Source organism: Rhyacophila brunnea, unplaced genomic scaffold, assembly GCF_057557595.1.
Source record: "Rhyacophila brunnea isolate RB1 unplaced genomic scaffold, BYU_Rbru_1.0 scaffold_18, whole genome shotgun sequence".
Taxonomy (NCBI): Eukaryota; Metazoa; Arthropoda; class Insecta; order Trichoptera; family Rhyacophilidae; genus Rhyacophila; species Rhyacophila brunnea.
The window spans coordinates 23,729,921-23,746,625 of record NW_028232837.1 but is presented as its reverse complement, the minus strand read 5'-3'; the positions used below and the strand labels follow the sequence as shown (position 1 = coordinate 23,746,625).

Sequence of the window (16,705 nt, the reverse complement as noted above, 5' to 3'; positions counted from 1 at the left end):
AATCAAGGTATGAGTGCAAACAGTGCAAAGTGGCTCTCTGCGTTGAACCTTGTTTTGAGACATACCACACGGTAGAAGACTATCAATTTTTTTTTGAATTCGTTATATTTTTATATGGTTTTAAGATTAAAGTAGCACATTGTAGAATTACTTCTCATAAACTGCAGTGTCGTGTCTGAGCCCTTACATGGCAGTGAGGAAAGGAAATGAAAAGAACATATATTAATGGTCAAAATGTTGAAAATCATTTTATTCAAAGTATTCTGTTTTTGTCAGTGCTTCATGATTTGTCACAATCAGAAAGTTCAATAAAAGTAATGTCGTACATTGTTATTTGGTCTCATAGCCCAAAGATATTATAACAATAACATTATAAAGTAAAAATTTATTATGACAATATTATGCGTTCTTAAAGGCCCTCACAAATTACAACATTGTAAAAAAGGGTAACGTAACACATAGACATCTATCAGACAATACTTAGAAAACAAGTTTCAAATGTGTATCAAATCATGTACCGTAAGTAATAATATGAAAAACAAAGTATAACAAAAAAACAACCCTTATGGCTAGGTCTCGACGCATAAAATGACTGCTCCCGAGGTACAAGGTAGGCTGTTAAGATCCGACATAAATAGTACAAACTAAACTTTGTCAGTTGTATTTGTTTTCATTGAACTAAAAATACAATGTGTAGATAGTGTTTGTTAGTTTTTTAAATTCAATTAAACCCTGCCTAATCCTATTCATAGTAGATAACAGTCAAACAATATTTGTTTATCGATTGTGGTTTAGTATAGGCAGGGCTTAATGAATTTTAAAAAAACTAACCAACACCATCTGTAACGCATATCCTTAATCCAACTCAATTATTAAGTAAAGTGTGTACTATTTTAGTCAGATGGCCCATAGCATATCTAAACTATTATGATTTGCTTAGGCAGGGTTTAATTGAATTTTAAAATTAACCAGCAAATTGAATTCTTAGTGCAACGAAAACAAATAAGTATGGATGACAAAGTTTAGTGTGCACTATTTATGTTTATGTTGAGACTTAACAGCCTACCTCCACCCCTTGCCACTGAAGAATACACAAGAGAAGGGCAGATGTGATGTACAACCTATTTAATGTTGCCATGGGAGTGTTCTAAATTCTTGTCACATTTCATTAAATAACAGAAATTATATGTTGAACTGTGGCCTGAGTGTGGTAAAAAAAAAAAGTTAACAATGGATTATGTGTCTATATATAAATAAGTACACTAGCAAAATATTCAAGGTCACCCAGTATATAGAACATGCGCATAAAGCACAAAGAAATTACCATTATTCCTGATTTTAGAGGGCATGTCAAATTGCAATTACTCCATAACATGAATTCGAGACTTACCAACTTTTAGCAGTAACCCCACAATTTGCTACTAAACGGAGCATATTATGATCAATATTCTATTAACATACTTTTTGCGAGAAATGGTTGTTAGCCATTTGCCTTCTCTATTGCGTCCTTGCACTGGATCAAACACACATTGAAAAACAATATACATTCACATAAATGCCCCCCTCATTAAATATGAACCAACAAACTCGAAATGCAGTTGGAAGAATTTACATATTTCATATCAGAATTGAAATGCAACCATTTAATCATGAATATGCGCAGGCAGGAATTTGGGCAGGTCTGATGTGATTATTGTTACGGTTGCTATTGTCGACTGTACTTGTAACAATCCCCTATTACAATGCTTTTCATGTCTTGTTTCAAGCCAAAACTATCAAACGAATGAGGTATGTCTATAGACCCGAAGATATAGACATAATGAAAGATTATTGTATCTTGTCGTGTTGATTTCTTGGTATAATTAATAATGTACATATTATATTATAGTGAAAGTAATTCTATAATAATGTAGTTCAAAACCACAAATATACACTTTTGAAACTTGTTACATGTATATAATCCATTGTAGATATCTTTGATGTAGTTTCAGTGGTGAAGGGTGGAGGTAGACTGTGGAGATCTGACATAAATAGTGCACACTAAACTTTGTCAGTCATATTTATTTATTTTCATTGAACTCATTGAGGCAGGGTTCAATTGAATTTTAAAAACTAGTTAACACCATCTGCAAATTGTATTTGTAGTTCAATGAAAATAAATAAGTATGTCTGACAAAGTTCAGTGTGCACCATTTATGTTGAATCTCCACAGCTTACTTCCACCCTTCGGCACTGTGTTCCATGCCTTATTATTATAAAGGGTAATACATATCTGATGGGCTCCTTGCATTAAATATAATTGTTTTTCATTAAAATGTGATACATAATCTAAAATAAAACTAATGATTGTATCAAATTAATTTTAAAGGATGACAGTATTATATGTATATTAAAATGTCTCCAGTGTATTACGTGTACGAAGAAATTCTGACAAATTAAAAATAGTGTCATAAAGTCGTACCAGGGTTAAACCGTTTGGTATACCACAATGAAAATTTAGTAAACGTAAGATATACGTATTGGAATATTCTACGGACTTTGTTTGTGCACGTAACAAGTCCCTACAACACTCCAATATATTGTATTATTTATTGAATTTTTATTCCAGGGTTCCAAAAAATTTTGCTGGAACTATTATGTATTAATTAGCTAACAGACACAATTTTTACACTTCGTCATTATTTCAAAGACACTAAAATATTCAGGCACAAATACATTTTTAAATGATTTTTCTGATTTGAATAATATATAAAAATGTATGCAAGGAGTTACATAATTTTACATTATGTTGAATTGACTCAGTTACAATAAACGGCAGGTGAAAAATTACAAAATATATATGTATGTATTGAAATTGGAAAAACGACAAAGCTTTATATGTATAAAGTGAACACAGGTGTATGAAATAAATGTTATAAAAATATTATGTCAATAATAAATATCTATCATAAAAAACATGGCAAATAGACATATAATTAGAAAATTTATATTCACAAGTTTTACGAATAGTTGCCGCAAGTTCAAAAATCTGCATGCCATCGGCTGAATACTGTATTGGTCGAGTTCATTCGGACCGAGCCTTATTTTTTTGATTTTCTGGTTACACGGGTAAAATCATCGACGCAGAATCCTTCATAATTTTAATTTAAATATTTCAAAACCTCTGAACAGTGTATTTTTGTTGTCACAAAGTGAAATTGATTTAATATACACCATTCAACCCAAATTTTCGCGCTTTTGGTAAGTACATAATATAATGAGTTTTCCTGTTAGACTAGCTACATTCAGTCATGACGTTTGCGAGATAGTTTCAGCGGTTCATATTGGCGTGGGGAAATTACCCAAATTATATTATTTTTGTCTCACTTCTTTCTATCTACCATTGAATTATTTCCCCACGCCCTGCACACCCGTCTAAATGTCATTACAAACGTCATGACTAAATGTAGCTACTCTATCTGGATTAACAGGATCGACAGTGTGCAATGTCTCCATTGCAATTATAATGAAATTGAAAATGTATCAAAGCCACAAACATTAATCTCAAATTCTTAAACAACTAATAAATGCATTTGGCTAAATAAATATGTATTGAGAAAGAGTTTGACACACTACCTGTAAGTGATAGACAATAAAAATACATTGATCAATATTATGGACTTTTAATTCTTGTCTCTGGATTATACAGGTTAAGAAAGCAGTTGAATAAAACATGGAATTAATATGTATTAAAGCTGTTTATTGACATTACAACCCTCGAAAATCTTACTCGCAATTCATGAGAAAAATACCATTGGAAGTGTCCGCGATAAAATAGTGCCAAGCACAATAAGTACTCGTTAAATTTCGACAGGAATCAAGTTAAATCTTTTTCATAAATAAGTGGACGGCAGAAGTATTGACTGATAGATGGATAATGTTGAATGCGGTCTCTAGATACTGTAATGGAAGTTAACTGGTAACGAAGGCCCAAACAAGGTCGTAGTGCCCAGAAAAAGACTTTGTACAAAGTAATATTATGTAAGAAATGTGAATCTGACGTTGGTCACGACAAATCTATTGTAATAAATTTGGATGAGCCACTGATTTTATCATATATTAGTATATTCATTTGGTCACCATTGGGGCTTGTGAGAACAGTATTCAAACCACTGTGAATATAGGCGAACACTGTAATGCATATGACGCTAAAACAAACCTATCATTAAAAATTAAGGTAGGCAATTGATTAGTTTTAATATTTCGGTACTGTGATGGCAAACAGCATATAACTGCTGTTTACACAATTTTACAGGAGAGCAAAAACAAAGATTTGAAATCAGTCTGACAAGTTAGTTTTATAAGGTACCTATTTTGAAGTTTTTTATATCAAAATAAGCAGAATTAGACTGCGAAATCTCCAACGTGAGACCTGGCGGCGGCGCTCGTGTTGTATCTTGTCTATGGTTCTCGATTTCGAAGTATTGAAAGTACTGACAAACGAGAGGAGGGGATGTAGTTTTCCAAGCCGCCGCCGCCGCCTATCACCGTAAAGATTTCGCACTGCAGCATCCCAACACAAATCTTTACTTTTTTTTAAAGATTAAGTTTTATTGTTATCTTGCATTTTAAACAGATATATCTTTTTGCCGTATCAACTTTTTCACATTTGGTCAGATGTAGATATCTTTTAACATTACTCTGTGACCGGTACAGTTGCAGCTCTAATATTTTTCCACATCAAAGAATGTACGATTTGGAACATATTATGGGAGAAAACTTAAAAAGTGAAAAAACTGCAGTTATAACCGTCTGCCATCACAGTACCAATTTATTATGTTTTTATCACAGGCGATCTGTCATAGTAAATTACAAATTACTCAGGTACATTTTTGAGGGCTGTCTCACGTTGTCAAATGATTTTGATTTAGGAAGTTTTAGTATGCTCGCCGGCATAATTACAAGTCATTGAGTTTTTATCCCTTATTCCCCACCAACAGGCTCCTACACTTCGTACAGCGAAAGAGTCGAGAGGCATGCGGCGCGGTTAAACGTAACGTCAGGTGTTCTGTGTCGACAGGCAGCTTTAGTTAAAATAGTTTTTTTTTAAATTATGCATCAAGTAGAAGAAGAATACTCATATAACCAGAATATATACTGAAAAATCAGGCCACGTAAATCCTTGCAGAACAAAACCAGTGCCAGCCAACAGTGGATCAATACAGGTATTAGTATATTGGATTTTGACCAAAATTTGTTTGTCCTTTGTGATGTCATCTGAAAGCTTCTTTAGGGTCAAGAAGTGTACTGATAAATGTCAATGATGTTCCGATTTGATAACGACAATGACACGAGTACAGTATAAAAGGTTTCCACAGCTTTCCTACAGATTAAAGAACTTGAACTATTCTCAACTCGTGGTGTTCGTAGAATTCTCATCAGGGGAAGTACCGGATGCCGTCCTGAAACAATAATAAAAGCCACATTAGTAATGACAATTCTTCATAACATTTAGTACACACAACTACTTAACAAGGCGGATCGCTTTGATTTTGAATAATTGTTTTCAATGAAATCTTGTATATTATTCATTAAAAAAAAAATTTATTGGATAGATAAAGTTGGTGAGTTGCATTTGAAATAATTACATTCATAGTAAAAATAACATTCATAACAAAACTTACGTTTTTGATCCCTGTTTGAGACATTTAGTGTGTGTTTTATATTCTAATAAGGTTCCGGGGGCCAGGTGCAGCACCCTCCTCAGAGTGTCCCTGATGCGAGTGCTCACCACCTGGTCCGAAGATGTCTTGTGCCAGATAGAGATTATGTCTTCCTGAAAATGTCATACTGATTATTTAACTTCCAGTGTTATAAGACATAATAAGCTGAAAGACACTCCTGTAAATATCTTAAGAACTAACGTTGACTGGATCAACTACTTATAGTAAAGTGTAGACAATACACACGAAGTTAACAAACCAATCGACAAATTTTCTATTAAATTTTTTATGAATGAAAATCATTTAATGAACACACTGTAGTGATTACTTCAGACATAAAATGTGACTAAATTTGTGATTATATTTAGATGCACGTCGCATACTGTCATGGCGACAAATGTCTATGGTTTTGTCATTTTGCAGAATATTTTGAACGACCACCACCTCTGTAAATTCAATGATGGAGAGTGCCGACTCTAATGTATTAGCATTTTGAATTACTATTCATTATTCATGCTAATTTCAAATAATTGTAATAGTTTCTACGTGTGCGTACGTAAAAATTACTTGCTATATTATTATTATATATTTCGGCAGATTTTGCCAATTGACAATGTTCGTTTAAAGGTTCAAACCCGTGCTACGGGACGGGAGCATCAGTCTGGTAACATTTTTGACACCAATAAAAATGACATTACACCGTTTTGTCCCGTAGTGGCAGCTTACTGTGACGTCATGTGATAGTACACGACCTGTATCTCAATAAGGTTTGGCAAAGTTTATTTTGTAGAATAGAAACTAAACAGTTTCAGTGGTAAATGTGCCGCAGATGCCGTCATGAGATTTTATAACTTTCTTTTAAAACCAAACCTAACCTAACGTACCCTAGCCTAATATTACCTAATATAATCTTAGTTTGTGATAATGATGCATCAAAATGTATGAAAACTTCAAATTTTAAATTAACAATTATTGGATCGAAAAGCTTATGACGGCATCTGCGGCACAATTACCGTTTCTGTTTACGAAGCACTTTTTTGGTATCCACGCCAAGTCAATTAAACATTCATCCTCTACATTCACATTTAAATGTACAAATTTACTAATATAAATGAACCGTGCTCCGAATTTTAAGCCTCATTATCTCAGTTTGAGTTGAATGTGGACCGGTTCTTTTCTACATAATAGCAGCCAATTTATTATATTATGATATTCCACAAATTATTTCATATAGTCGATAGCTACATCGGTTGTCACACCATTATCATAAATATCTAAATATTAGCTTTGATAATGGTGTGACAAGTCAAAATAACTTGTGACAACCGAAAAAGGTGGACTATAATAGTGAGTCCATTACATATTAGCATTTGCATAGATTTAATCAATAAAGATTTTATTTACCTGGAATTTGATACTTATAACTATTCCGCATATCTCGGAGCCAACCATAAATTGTTCTCCTAGCATTGCCATGCATAAGTCTTCCCACGCTCTAGACGCTAGACCTTTTCTTAATCTAATTACCTGTAAAAAGAAATAAACAAAGGTTAATTGACATTACGAATATGTATTACTATCTATTTTTGTAATGACTGCCCTGACATACTGATACCCATACAAATGTTTACAAGTGTTTACGCCCATACAAATGTTTCAACAAAGGACTTTGCCAGTTCAAGGAGCATTCTCGAAAAGATAAAAGAATATGTTGACATAATATGCTCAAAACCAATTTGAATGATTTTTAATAAAAAAAAGTGGTACTGTTCGGTTATACGGAATACAGCGGAAAACGCATTTTGAAAATAGCCGATAAACTGGATTATTTGTTAGTTTGGGTTAGGTTAGGTTTGGTTAGGTTAACCTAACAAATAATCCAGTTTATCGGCTATTTTCAAAATGCGATTTCCGCGGTATTCCGTATAACCGAACAGTACCAAAAAAGTATTTATTTTTTCAAGATTTTCAATTTACATTTTCCCTTTATTTAGGTTTTTTTTGTCAGTACCTTTAACAACATGAAATCAAGGTTTCACAGTTATTATACAAACATATTAATAGAATTACAAAGGTACAGTGGTATAATTAGGGTGCGTGGTCCAATTTTTTCCCATGAGTGTTTAATCACGCATGTTGAATTGTCTTGTCTAGCTCAGCGCCCTCTTCTTTCCTGCCTAAACTATCGAATCTTTTTTTTTATATTATTGAAACACATCTCAGAAACACACCCAGGCTTGACAAAATTTCACAAATGTATTGCGAGTGACCTCACCGGGAATGAAACTCGACCGCGGCATGAAAAGCCAGTGCCTTGCTCATTGGGCTAAGAGGGCCGCCGATCTCACCTATAATGTGGTGTATGTATTTATAAATAAACTAACCCATTTTCCGCCATTAATATTAGCTTCGTCCTCCCACATTGGTCGTATGCCGAGCTTAAATAAATTAAAGGAGGCGTCGGGGGGTAGATCTTCCGGTCGAACGAGATAGCTGTACATAGCCCACCACTGTTCCACGGTTGCAAACTGACCCACCAGTTGCAGTGCCTGAAATGTTACAAAAATCATTTGAAATCAATACTATTCAACATAAATGCATGGTCACATAAGACTGAAAACACATACGGACGGTCCTCGACTTTCGTATATAATTGGTTACTAACACAGCTTCTTTATCTGAACTGGCAGCTTCTCCAGAGAATTTAATATAATGTAAAGATTACCTCTGCCGAAACAGCCTTTACTTGTTTGAAATTCCATGTCTTTGAAGATATGTTTCCATAATTTTCAACATATTCTTTAATTATTATAGGTAATCTTATTTTCCAAAATTGAACATATCGTAGACTGGCTTAAGTCATACAAACGGCCGATTGAAGCAAAAGATTCACCGCTTTCAGAATGCCTAATTATTTCCATCTTTGCCTCGATCGTAGGAAGTTTAAGAGTTCTTAACGTCTTTTTGTCCATATCAACACTGCAGTTTCTCCGTTTCTCACTCATGTTTATATACAAACATAAACTGGAAAAACGCATAACGTAACATCACGTGTCGTAATGCAAGATTATCAAAAATCTAAACTTTCAGAACCGTATGAAATGGCAATTTGTGTGAAAGTAGTAAAAACAAAAGTCGAGGACCGCCTGTAGTAAAATATACAATGAAGTAGTTGTGTATTCACAGGTAAGTGTCTACCAAGGCTTTGGTAGTAAAATTCACACTAGTGGGTCATTGGGATGCACTAAAATGGCATACCCTAGTCGTCATCCATCACAGCTCTGTATTTTAAAACTATTTTTTTGGCATTGATGCTATCAATCTGAAATCTACAATTAATTCTTTGTGGTCAGTAGTTTCCACATAGAAATTTTTAATAAATAGGTGCCTTATATAGGATAATTTTATTAAATGCCATCATTTGAGAAAGATACTGTACAGCCCAAGGAGATGGCAGGGTGGACAGGGTGCGTGGATCGTTCAGTATACGCCGCTTTAGACTTGTATACGGATGATGAATGATCACTTTCCAATCTTTTTTGTTATTAGTTCTATCAATCTTCTCTAATAGATTCTTTGTGGTCAAAAAATATGCCGTTAATCTATTATATCGTCGCCGTAGATGTCAAGGGAGCCAGTCCACAAAATCATATTGTTGAGAAACAGGCACTCAAAGATTTTGTGTAACAAAGAAAAGTAACAATTTTTTTATAGAACTTTTTTGTTTTTAAAGATATAACGGTGAAACTTTCAACATAGAATATACTTCGTGGTGTAATCTTTTTATTATTTTGTACAAATAACTAAAAAAAATTGTATCTTAGAAGTTATGTGTTATATCTCTTGACCACTGAATATTGAAATGTACAGTTGGCACACGTGTGTGGTAGTCAAAAGAGTTTTGTGGCTTAAATCCATTGACCACTGCATCTTTGATGATTTTAAAATGCTTTTGTGTACTTTACTCTTCTTCTTCTTCTTCTTTGCCCATATCCGCCCCTTAACTGGAGCATATGGACACCACGCCGTATACACTCTGTAGATTGTATTTAGCGGCCTTCCAGGACGCCGGAATCCGGTCGGCTTGAAGAACAGGCAAGCCAGGTTAAAGTTCTCTTCTGGCATCCGCAGCACGTGGCCGAGCCAGGTCCAACGTCGCCTCTTCACTTTCAGCGTGATGAGAGGCTGCTTGGTACGTTCTCTTATCTCCTCGTTGCTCCTAAAGTCATACCACCGCACACCCAGTATTCGTCGCAAACATCTGTTTTCGAAGCTCAGTATACGGTTGCTCTGAGCCTTCGTAAGGTGCCATGATTCGCTACCGTAAAGCAGCACCGTCAGAATGCAAGCGTCGAATAGGCGGCATTTGGTTTTGACCGAGTACAATCGTGAGTCCCAGACATTTCGCATCGAGTTGAATGTTGCTCCAGCCATTCCCATTCGGATAGCGAGCTCTTTCTGCAAAATGCCATCTCCCGTGATGTGTACCCCCAGGTACTTGAAGCTGTCGACGCTCTCGATGCTCTGTCCATCGCTAATCAGAGGGAAATCTGGATCAGGACAGGTGCTATTGCACAAGACGTTGGTTTTCTTCGCGTTGATTTTCAAACCAACGCGAGAGGAGTTGTTATGCAACCTGTCGATTGTCTCTTGAATGCCCTCGATTGAGTTGTCGAATAGGACAGCATCATCGGCGTATTCCAGGTCGCATAGCTTCACCGTGGGGGTAACAGGTATGCCTCGGTCGGGTGGTATTGACTTCCGTAGTATGAGGTCAAAGAGAATGATAAAGAGAAACGGTGCAAGGACACAACCCTGTCTGACTCCGGTCGTGACCCCGAACCATTCCGTGACAGTGTCTCCAATTCTGACACAGCATTCGCTATTCTCGTGCAGGCTTTTGATTATGTACTTTACTCATTTTCGCCAAATTTGTGGCTTGGCTCCCTTGACATCTACAGCGACGATATATAGGCACAGAAAAATAGTTTGGGGTGGTCCATTTTGAAAAAATATCCATATTAAGATGTTATTGATTTTAAGGGTCACAGTTAACAAAATCTAGCAGGTGCCACTGACTTCCACATTACGTGGACACCAGAATTTTCCAGGTATATTCCCCATACCCAGACATTCCACACTTAGAGCGATATACAGCTGACCTACAGGTATAACTAGGGGTACAAACCAATGAATTATTGCGAGCTGTCACATCTACAAGTTGTTATCGAATGTGCGTGGCTTAAAAATTATAAGTAATTATTAGGATCGTTAGTGTCCGTTTGTGTCGTCCACGCTGCTTTGACTTTTAAACAAGTCACATCAGAATTGGATGTCCCATATAGTTGAACCAATTCATTAATTTCACATGCCTTGCGCGTCGTAGAATGGTTAGAGGAGTGGGGACAACCTGTTGAGAAAGCTGTTTGACATCCAAATTATCCAAGTCACGATCCTCAGTCATGATGAAGGGGAAGATGTTATATTCTATTCATCTAAATAATTTGTATTTTTTCCGTTCCTAAGAGGGGGTGTGGACCCGAACCCCACCACCTCCCTTTGTGAGCGTGCCTGACAATGAGATAACAAAGAGTTTTGATAGCAATAAGGGCAATGCGTGAACGTTCGATATTTTTTTTGTGGTTTACCCTAAGGGGCCGAGTTGTATCAGTTGGCATGCCTTTCGATGGACATTTAAATAATCTGTATATATCATTTTGGTACTTACTAAAAGTGATTCATCTAAACCAGGCCATCATACTGAATTCATTTATCACTCATTCAATTCATTTTGCACAACACCTGCGATTGTAAACATAAATATTATTTTTGAGTTTAACACCACACCCGTCAAGCACAAATTTACCAATAAATATAGTCCAAATTCTTTGCTATGAATAGACATAAGTATTATTAAATTGTACAACTTATTTGGCAAGTTATGAAGCCTCGTCAATGTTCTCAATTTAGAATGTGTTTTGGTTGGCACCACCAACCTACATACTTTAGTAAACTTGTACATATTAAGAAAAAGTAACATTAATATCACTGACCGATGCATTTTCGATTAAATGCGATTACGTGCTCGCTCTAAGTATAATTCTATAATAAGTTTAGACAGCCACGTCATTTTTATGTTATCAATAATAGTCAATTCGTCAACCTGTTCATAACCTCGTACTGAGGCGTTTCGCAAACCGGGTCCGGGCTTCCTGAACCACAACCAGTACGGGTATTGTAGTTTGTGTTCGTTCGCAGGGATTTCAACGGGAGATAACTGCTCGGGCGATAAGTCATGGGGGCTGTCATTGTCAGTGTCTGGAGTTCCATCTTTGATGCTGGAGAAAATTGAGGTTATAAACACAGGGAATGGTATAATATGACAGCGACTTCCGTAAATGAAATAAGGTATATTACTTATTAGACATAGTTATCCTTGAGAAACACGTGGTTGAGCTTTTATATAAACTTTTTAAGTAAAAATATCACAGGTATTTTCCTGATAATTCGCAGAAAGTGGTTTTCAATGCGATATTCAATTCTAATTTATGGCAGCCTCTTTATTAATGTTGCTAGCCTAGAAATTTTATTGCCATTTTTTAAATACATATCATAGACTAAATTACTTTTAGACCGATCCAATAGCGGTTTTATTTTAACACAACGACGCGGTCTAATTTGTTAAAAATACGATTGATTTTTTAAATTAACGGAAAGTGTAATTTCAAATATATTGTCAAAGCATTTTTTTATACAGTCGCATGAAAAAAAATGATTATTAGCGGCCTTTACACACACATTCTTTACCGCATGCTCAGGAGCGTACGCGCCGGAACCCGATATTGAGCGCGTAATATCACACGTGTCAGATGTCTGCTAGTACAATTTACATGTCAACTATATCCATCGCGATACTGCAACGTTTTGCGCATATTTTGAGGAGCACGCGCCAGGATTGAGCGTCTAAAGGCATATCGCGCGTTCATTACAGCGTGATCGTGGAAGTCGTTGGAGCGTACAACAATTCAACGGTTTTAGCATGGTGTGTGTGAGTGTGTTATTTTGACACACTGCATTTTGACATTTTTAGCTCAAACACAGTTTCGTAAACAAACCATTCTTGAGATAAAACAATTTAATCAAATCCTTCCGCACACAACATAACCAAAATATAACGCGTGAACCAGTTTAGCTTTATTTTTATACAAGAAGGCATCTATATATACACACTTAATTTGTACATTATAAATGGATATACAAAGAAGAACTATTATACTAGCTGAGCTTGTGCAGGCGCAAGTATAAGTTAAAGTCAAAACAAAAAACGAAAAGTCTGGGTTAAAGAATATAGACGGTGTTTTGATCACCTACCCTTAATTTGTAAATTACCTACGTCAAAACTATCCCGATGATTTAAAAAATGATTTAAGAATGAACAGTAGTTCATCATTTGATTACAGATTCATCCTCAATATCCCCGATCTCCTAATCCATATTTGACATGTTTGCCGTTGGAAACTCTTGGTCCTTCGTGAAGAGCAGCAGATCGTAATACCACAATGATGGCTCATATAGGTACCTACTTCATCTCTCCCGCCACCGCTATGTGGACTTTCCTCTACTTTTTTTTTTAACTCTTTCCGAAAAGAATCCCTAAGTGCTCAGCCGTAGTGGTTTGGCGGGCGCGGCGCGGCGGCGTCTTGAGAAACTCATATAACCGTGTGTGAAATGTTCGTAAACAGTGTCTTTTTTGGGGCATAGTACACACGGTTATACGTTTGAGTTTTGCAAGACGCCGCCGCGCCGCGCCCGCCAAACCACTACGGCCGAGCACTTAGGCCTACCGCGCATGAACGGTTTATTATCGTACGTGGGCATTTTCGCCAAAGTTTGTACATTGCGTTTTTGGCATGTCCCATGACTTTGATTGATTTTTTCATAGTTATTATATTATAAAATGTTGGAAAGTTATGTACTTTTAACATGCAAATTTATTAATTTACTCTATTCAATCAGTTAAATACAACTATCTGACCTGTATATATTTTTAATTGATTATTTAGATCGAAAGGTAGTGCGTTTTTACCATGTCCCACCCATAAATTCAAATAAACAAAGTCTGATTTCGTCATTAATTTTGAGTGTGTAAAATTAAATTCGTAGTGTTTTCAACAGCTTACATTATATATTTTTGGAAAATATATAGTTTTTTCGTAAATTTGTACCAATATTGAAAAAAAATCACGTTTAAAGTGTGTCCCAGGATATTTGAAAAAGTGGAACTCCACATTCCGTTACCACGATTTTAGCATGAAGGCGAAAAATTTTCACTATAAATATGTTTTTTTTTAATGTAGCAACATTTTTGTATAACACTGATCGCCATGTACACTTTAAATTGTTGGTGTGTGTCGGTATCGCTATCGGAACAGGTTGCTTTCTGGGTTGGTCATTTAAGAAGTTCCACTACTGTTACCACGATTTATAAGGTAAGAAAACACATATTTCTATTTCACATACTACACATATGGAGCTTATCTTTCATACTACAGATATAATAAAACATATCGCAGGTTTAACAATAAAACTAAGCTAAATTTTGGCTTCAAACACTTCTGAAACAGAATCCGTTACTTCCATTCCGAAACTATATTGGTGGTAACGTATATGTGGAATGTAAAAGTAACGAAATGGCATGCATAAAGTTGGGTTTACAGTGTGTGTTTAGTTCTTCATAGATTATAAAAAATTTTATTTTGTCTGTTCGTATGAAAAACAAAAATATTTTCATTAAAAAATATAGAAAATAACCTGACTATAATATAATAATATAATAAAGATTAAAAAAGTATGTGATATGTCTGAATACGCAAAAATAGCGCACATAAAAGTATGGAGATAAAAAAAAAACAACAGAAGGAAAAGAAAAAACACCAGACTGAAATAATTGCGAGACAGGCACTGGCTCTGTCATACTCTTTCTGTTATACGCCACCAAAATTTTAAAACTTCTCCATACATTTTAGGCATAGAAATTTATAAAAATGTATGAAAAAGTATTTTTTTGTCACGTTTAACAGAAATGTGTACTCGATTAGATTTAATACCTAGAACTGTAGGTATTCACGAAATGTCAGAAAAGTACGTCTTGATTACAATCAACCTGTATAGCCACATTTTATGTTGATGAATACAATTAAATTTCAAGACAACATACAGTCGAACTTGGTTATTACGAGGAAGATGGGACCGACTGAATTTGCTTGTTATAAGCGTTACTCGTTATATCAGAGAATAGGTATTTTTAAATGAGCATGTCACATTACACAAAAAGTCGAAAATAAAAAATTTGGAAACCATCGTAAAAATCCCCGAAACGAGCATGGCATTCATAAACTACAAAAGAAGTTGTTTATTGTAATTAACGCTGGTAGGTACCTACGGACTTCACAAACCTTGGATTTTTCAACCATATGCGTGGATACTTTTTTATTATTGTCGGTGAAACACCAATAAGGTAGGTACTTAGACACTTTACTAGTGTCATAAACGTAATCCGACCCCGGCGGCATCCTGTCCAATCGGATTTTATTGCTTAGGGTCGAAATGTTTTAAAACGGTCGACACATTAACAGTATTTTAGCTCGGTATATCCGATAAGTTGCTCGTTATAACAGTGAAAAAATTAAATGTATGGCGAAAATCATAAACCAATTGTCAACAAATGTTTCGTTATTACATCCGAGATCTCGCTATGTCCGAGATCGTAATAACCGAGTTTGACTATAATTATTTTCGTAAAAGTTATATACTCCGTGCCGCGCTAGGAACTCGCGTCTGAATCCCTTGCTGATTTTTTTTTTCATATATTGTTAATTTGCTTAAAAATATTTTTTATCTGAGTTACAAATAATATAAATGCCAAATAAAGTTATGGTAATGTATAGTGTGTCAAAATTATTACCTACCTTATTTTACAAGTATTGTGAAATTTATTATAAAATATGTCTATTTTAGTGATTAAGTTTGATTTGTTTTGTTATTTTGACGCACGTTGAATATTTATCTGTCTATCAAAAAATTCAAATAAATTTCATAAAACAAAAATTTGTTTTTATGTTAACATGTAACTTAAGCTTTACAAATTACACTCCGTTACCATTTCGTTCCATTCCGAAAATGTCCCCAAAAAAGTTGAACGTTAACTATTTTTCATTTGATTATTAAATAACGAAACTTATTTATTTTTCCAATAAAATTTAGTAAAAGTGATTATTGTCTTTAAAAAAATAGCAGAACGAACATTGATTGGTTTTTTCAAATACTAAAGGAAAAATGCTCTGCCATTATAGACATAGGGTAACGGAGGGGAACGAAATGTGCCCAAGAATTAAAATTCAATAATATTTTTTGACTATTTGTAGTTTTATTTTGAAGTGTATGGTTTTTTTAATCTAATAGAGCTCTTTTAAGTGATAAAAAGTGTTTCATTCATGTTTTAAAAGCTAAGTTTCGTAGTCACGGAACGGAAACTTATTATGCCCAATTTCATAATAAAAATGATATAAATATTGTATTAATCAATATTTTGCTGAAAAATTGCTATCACCAATTGAGCAATAGAACAAGGAATCTTCTAGCTATATAAAAATGGTTAATTTGAGTGAAAAAATAATATTACCCAAATTTCAAACATGTACAAACTTTGGCGAAAATGCCCACGTTCAACAATCGAGGAGTTGTAACCATGCAATGCAACCCCGCGCATGGACGATCGAGCAAACGGCTGAGTTGTAAATATGTGTTCAGACACAAAATTTTACATCGATTCTAACCGGCCAGGGCCCCATTGGCAATGCTTTTAAATGAGAGCCCGCGCAAGATACGTCATAGCCGGCCGAGAGTGCACTCACACAAGCACGCACAAGTGACGCGGTCGTATGGAGTACACGCATACATCGAACCGTTACGAGATCCACATTTGACAATTCATCGATGCGTAC

General features: G+C 35.1%; 1 protein-coding gene across 2 annotated transcripts; it reads right to left on the bottom strand.

Annotated features, from left to right (window-relative positions):
- Window positions 1-3,093: 3,093 nt before the first annotated feature.
- Window positions 3,094-12,270, bottom strand: eIF4EHP (eukaryotic translation initiation factor 4E homologous protein). 2 transcript variants are annotated; one of them, XR_015070434.1, is made up of 7 exons: window positions 12,120-12,270; window positions 11,866-12,040; window positions 8,087-8,251; window positions 7,107-7,229; window positions 5,664-5,815; window positions 4,680-5,441; window positions 3,360-4,248 (listed from the first exon to the last, which is right to left on the bottom strand). XR_015070434.1 is itself a non-coding variant. In XM_085945095.1 (6 exons), exons 1-6 carry the CDS (start codon window positions 12,128-12,130, stop codon window positions 5,390-5,392), a joined length of 678 nt encoding a protein of 225 aa, XP_085801221.1. In that variant the 5' UTR covers window positions 12,131-12,270; the 3' UTR covers window positions 3,094-5,389. The 2 variants fall into 2 exon arrangements, 1 of the variants encoding a protein (XP_085801221.1); XM_085945095.1 differs by having other exon boundaries at window positions 3,094-5,441.
- Between the last annotated feature and the right edge of the window lie 4,435 nt (window positions 12,271-16,705).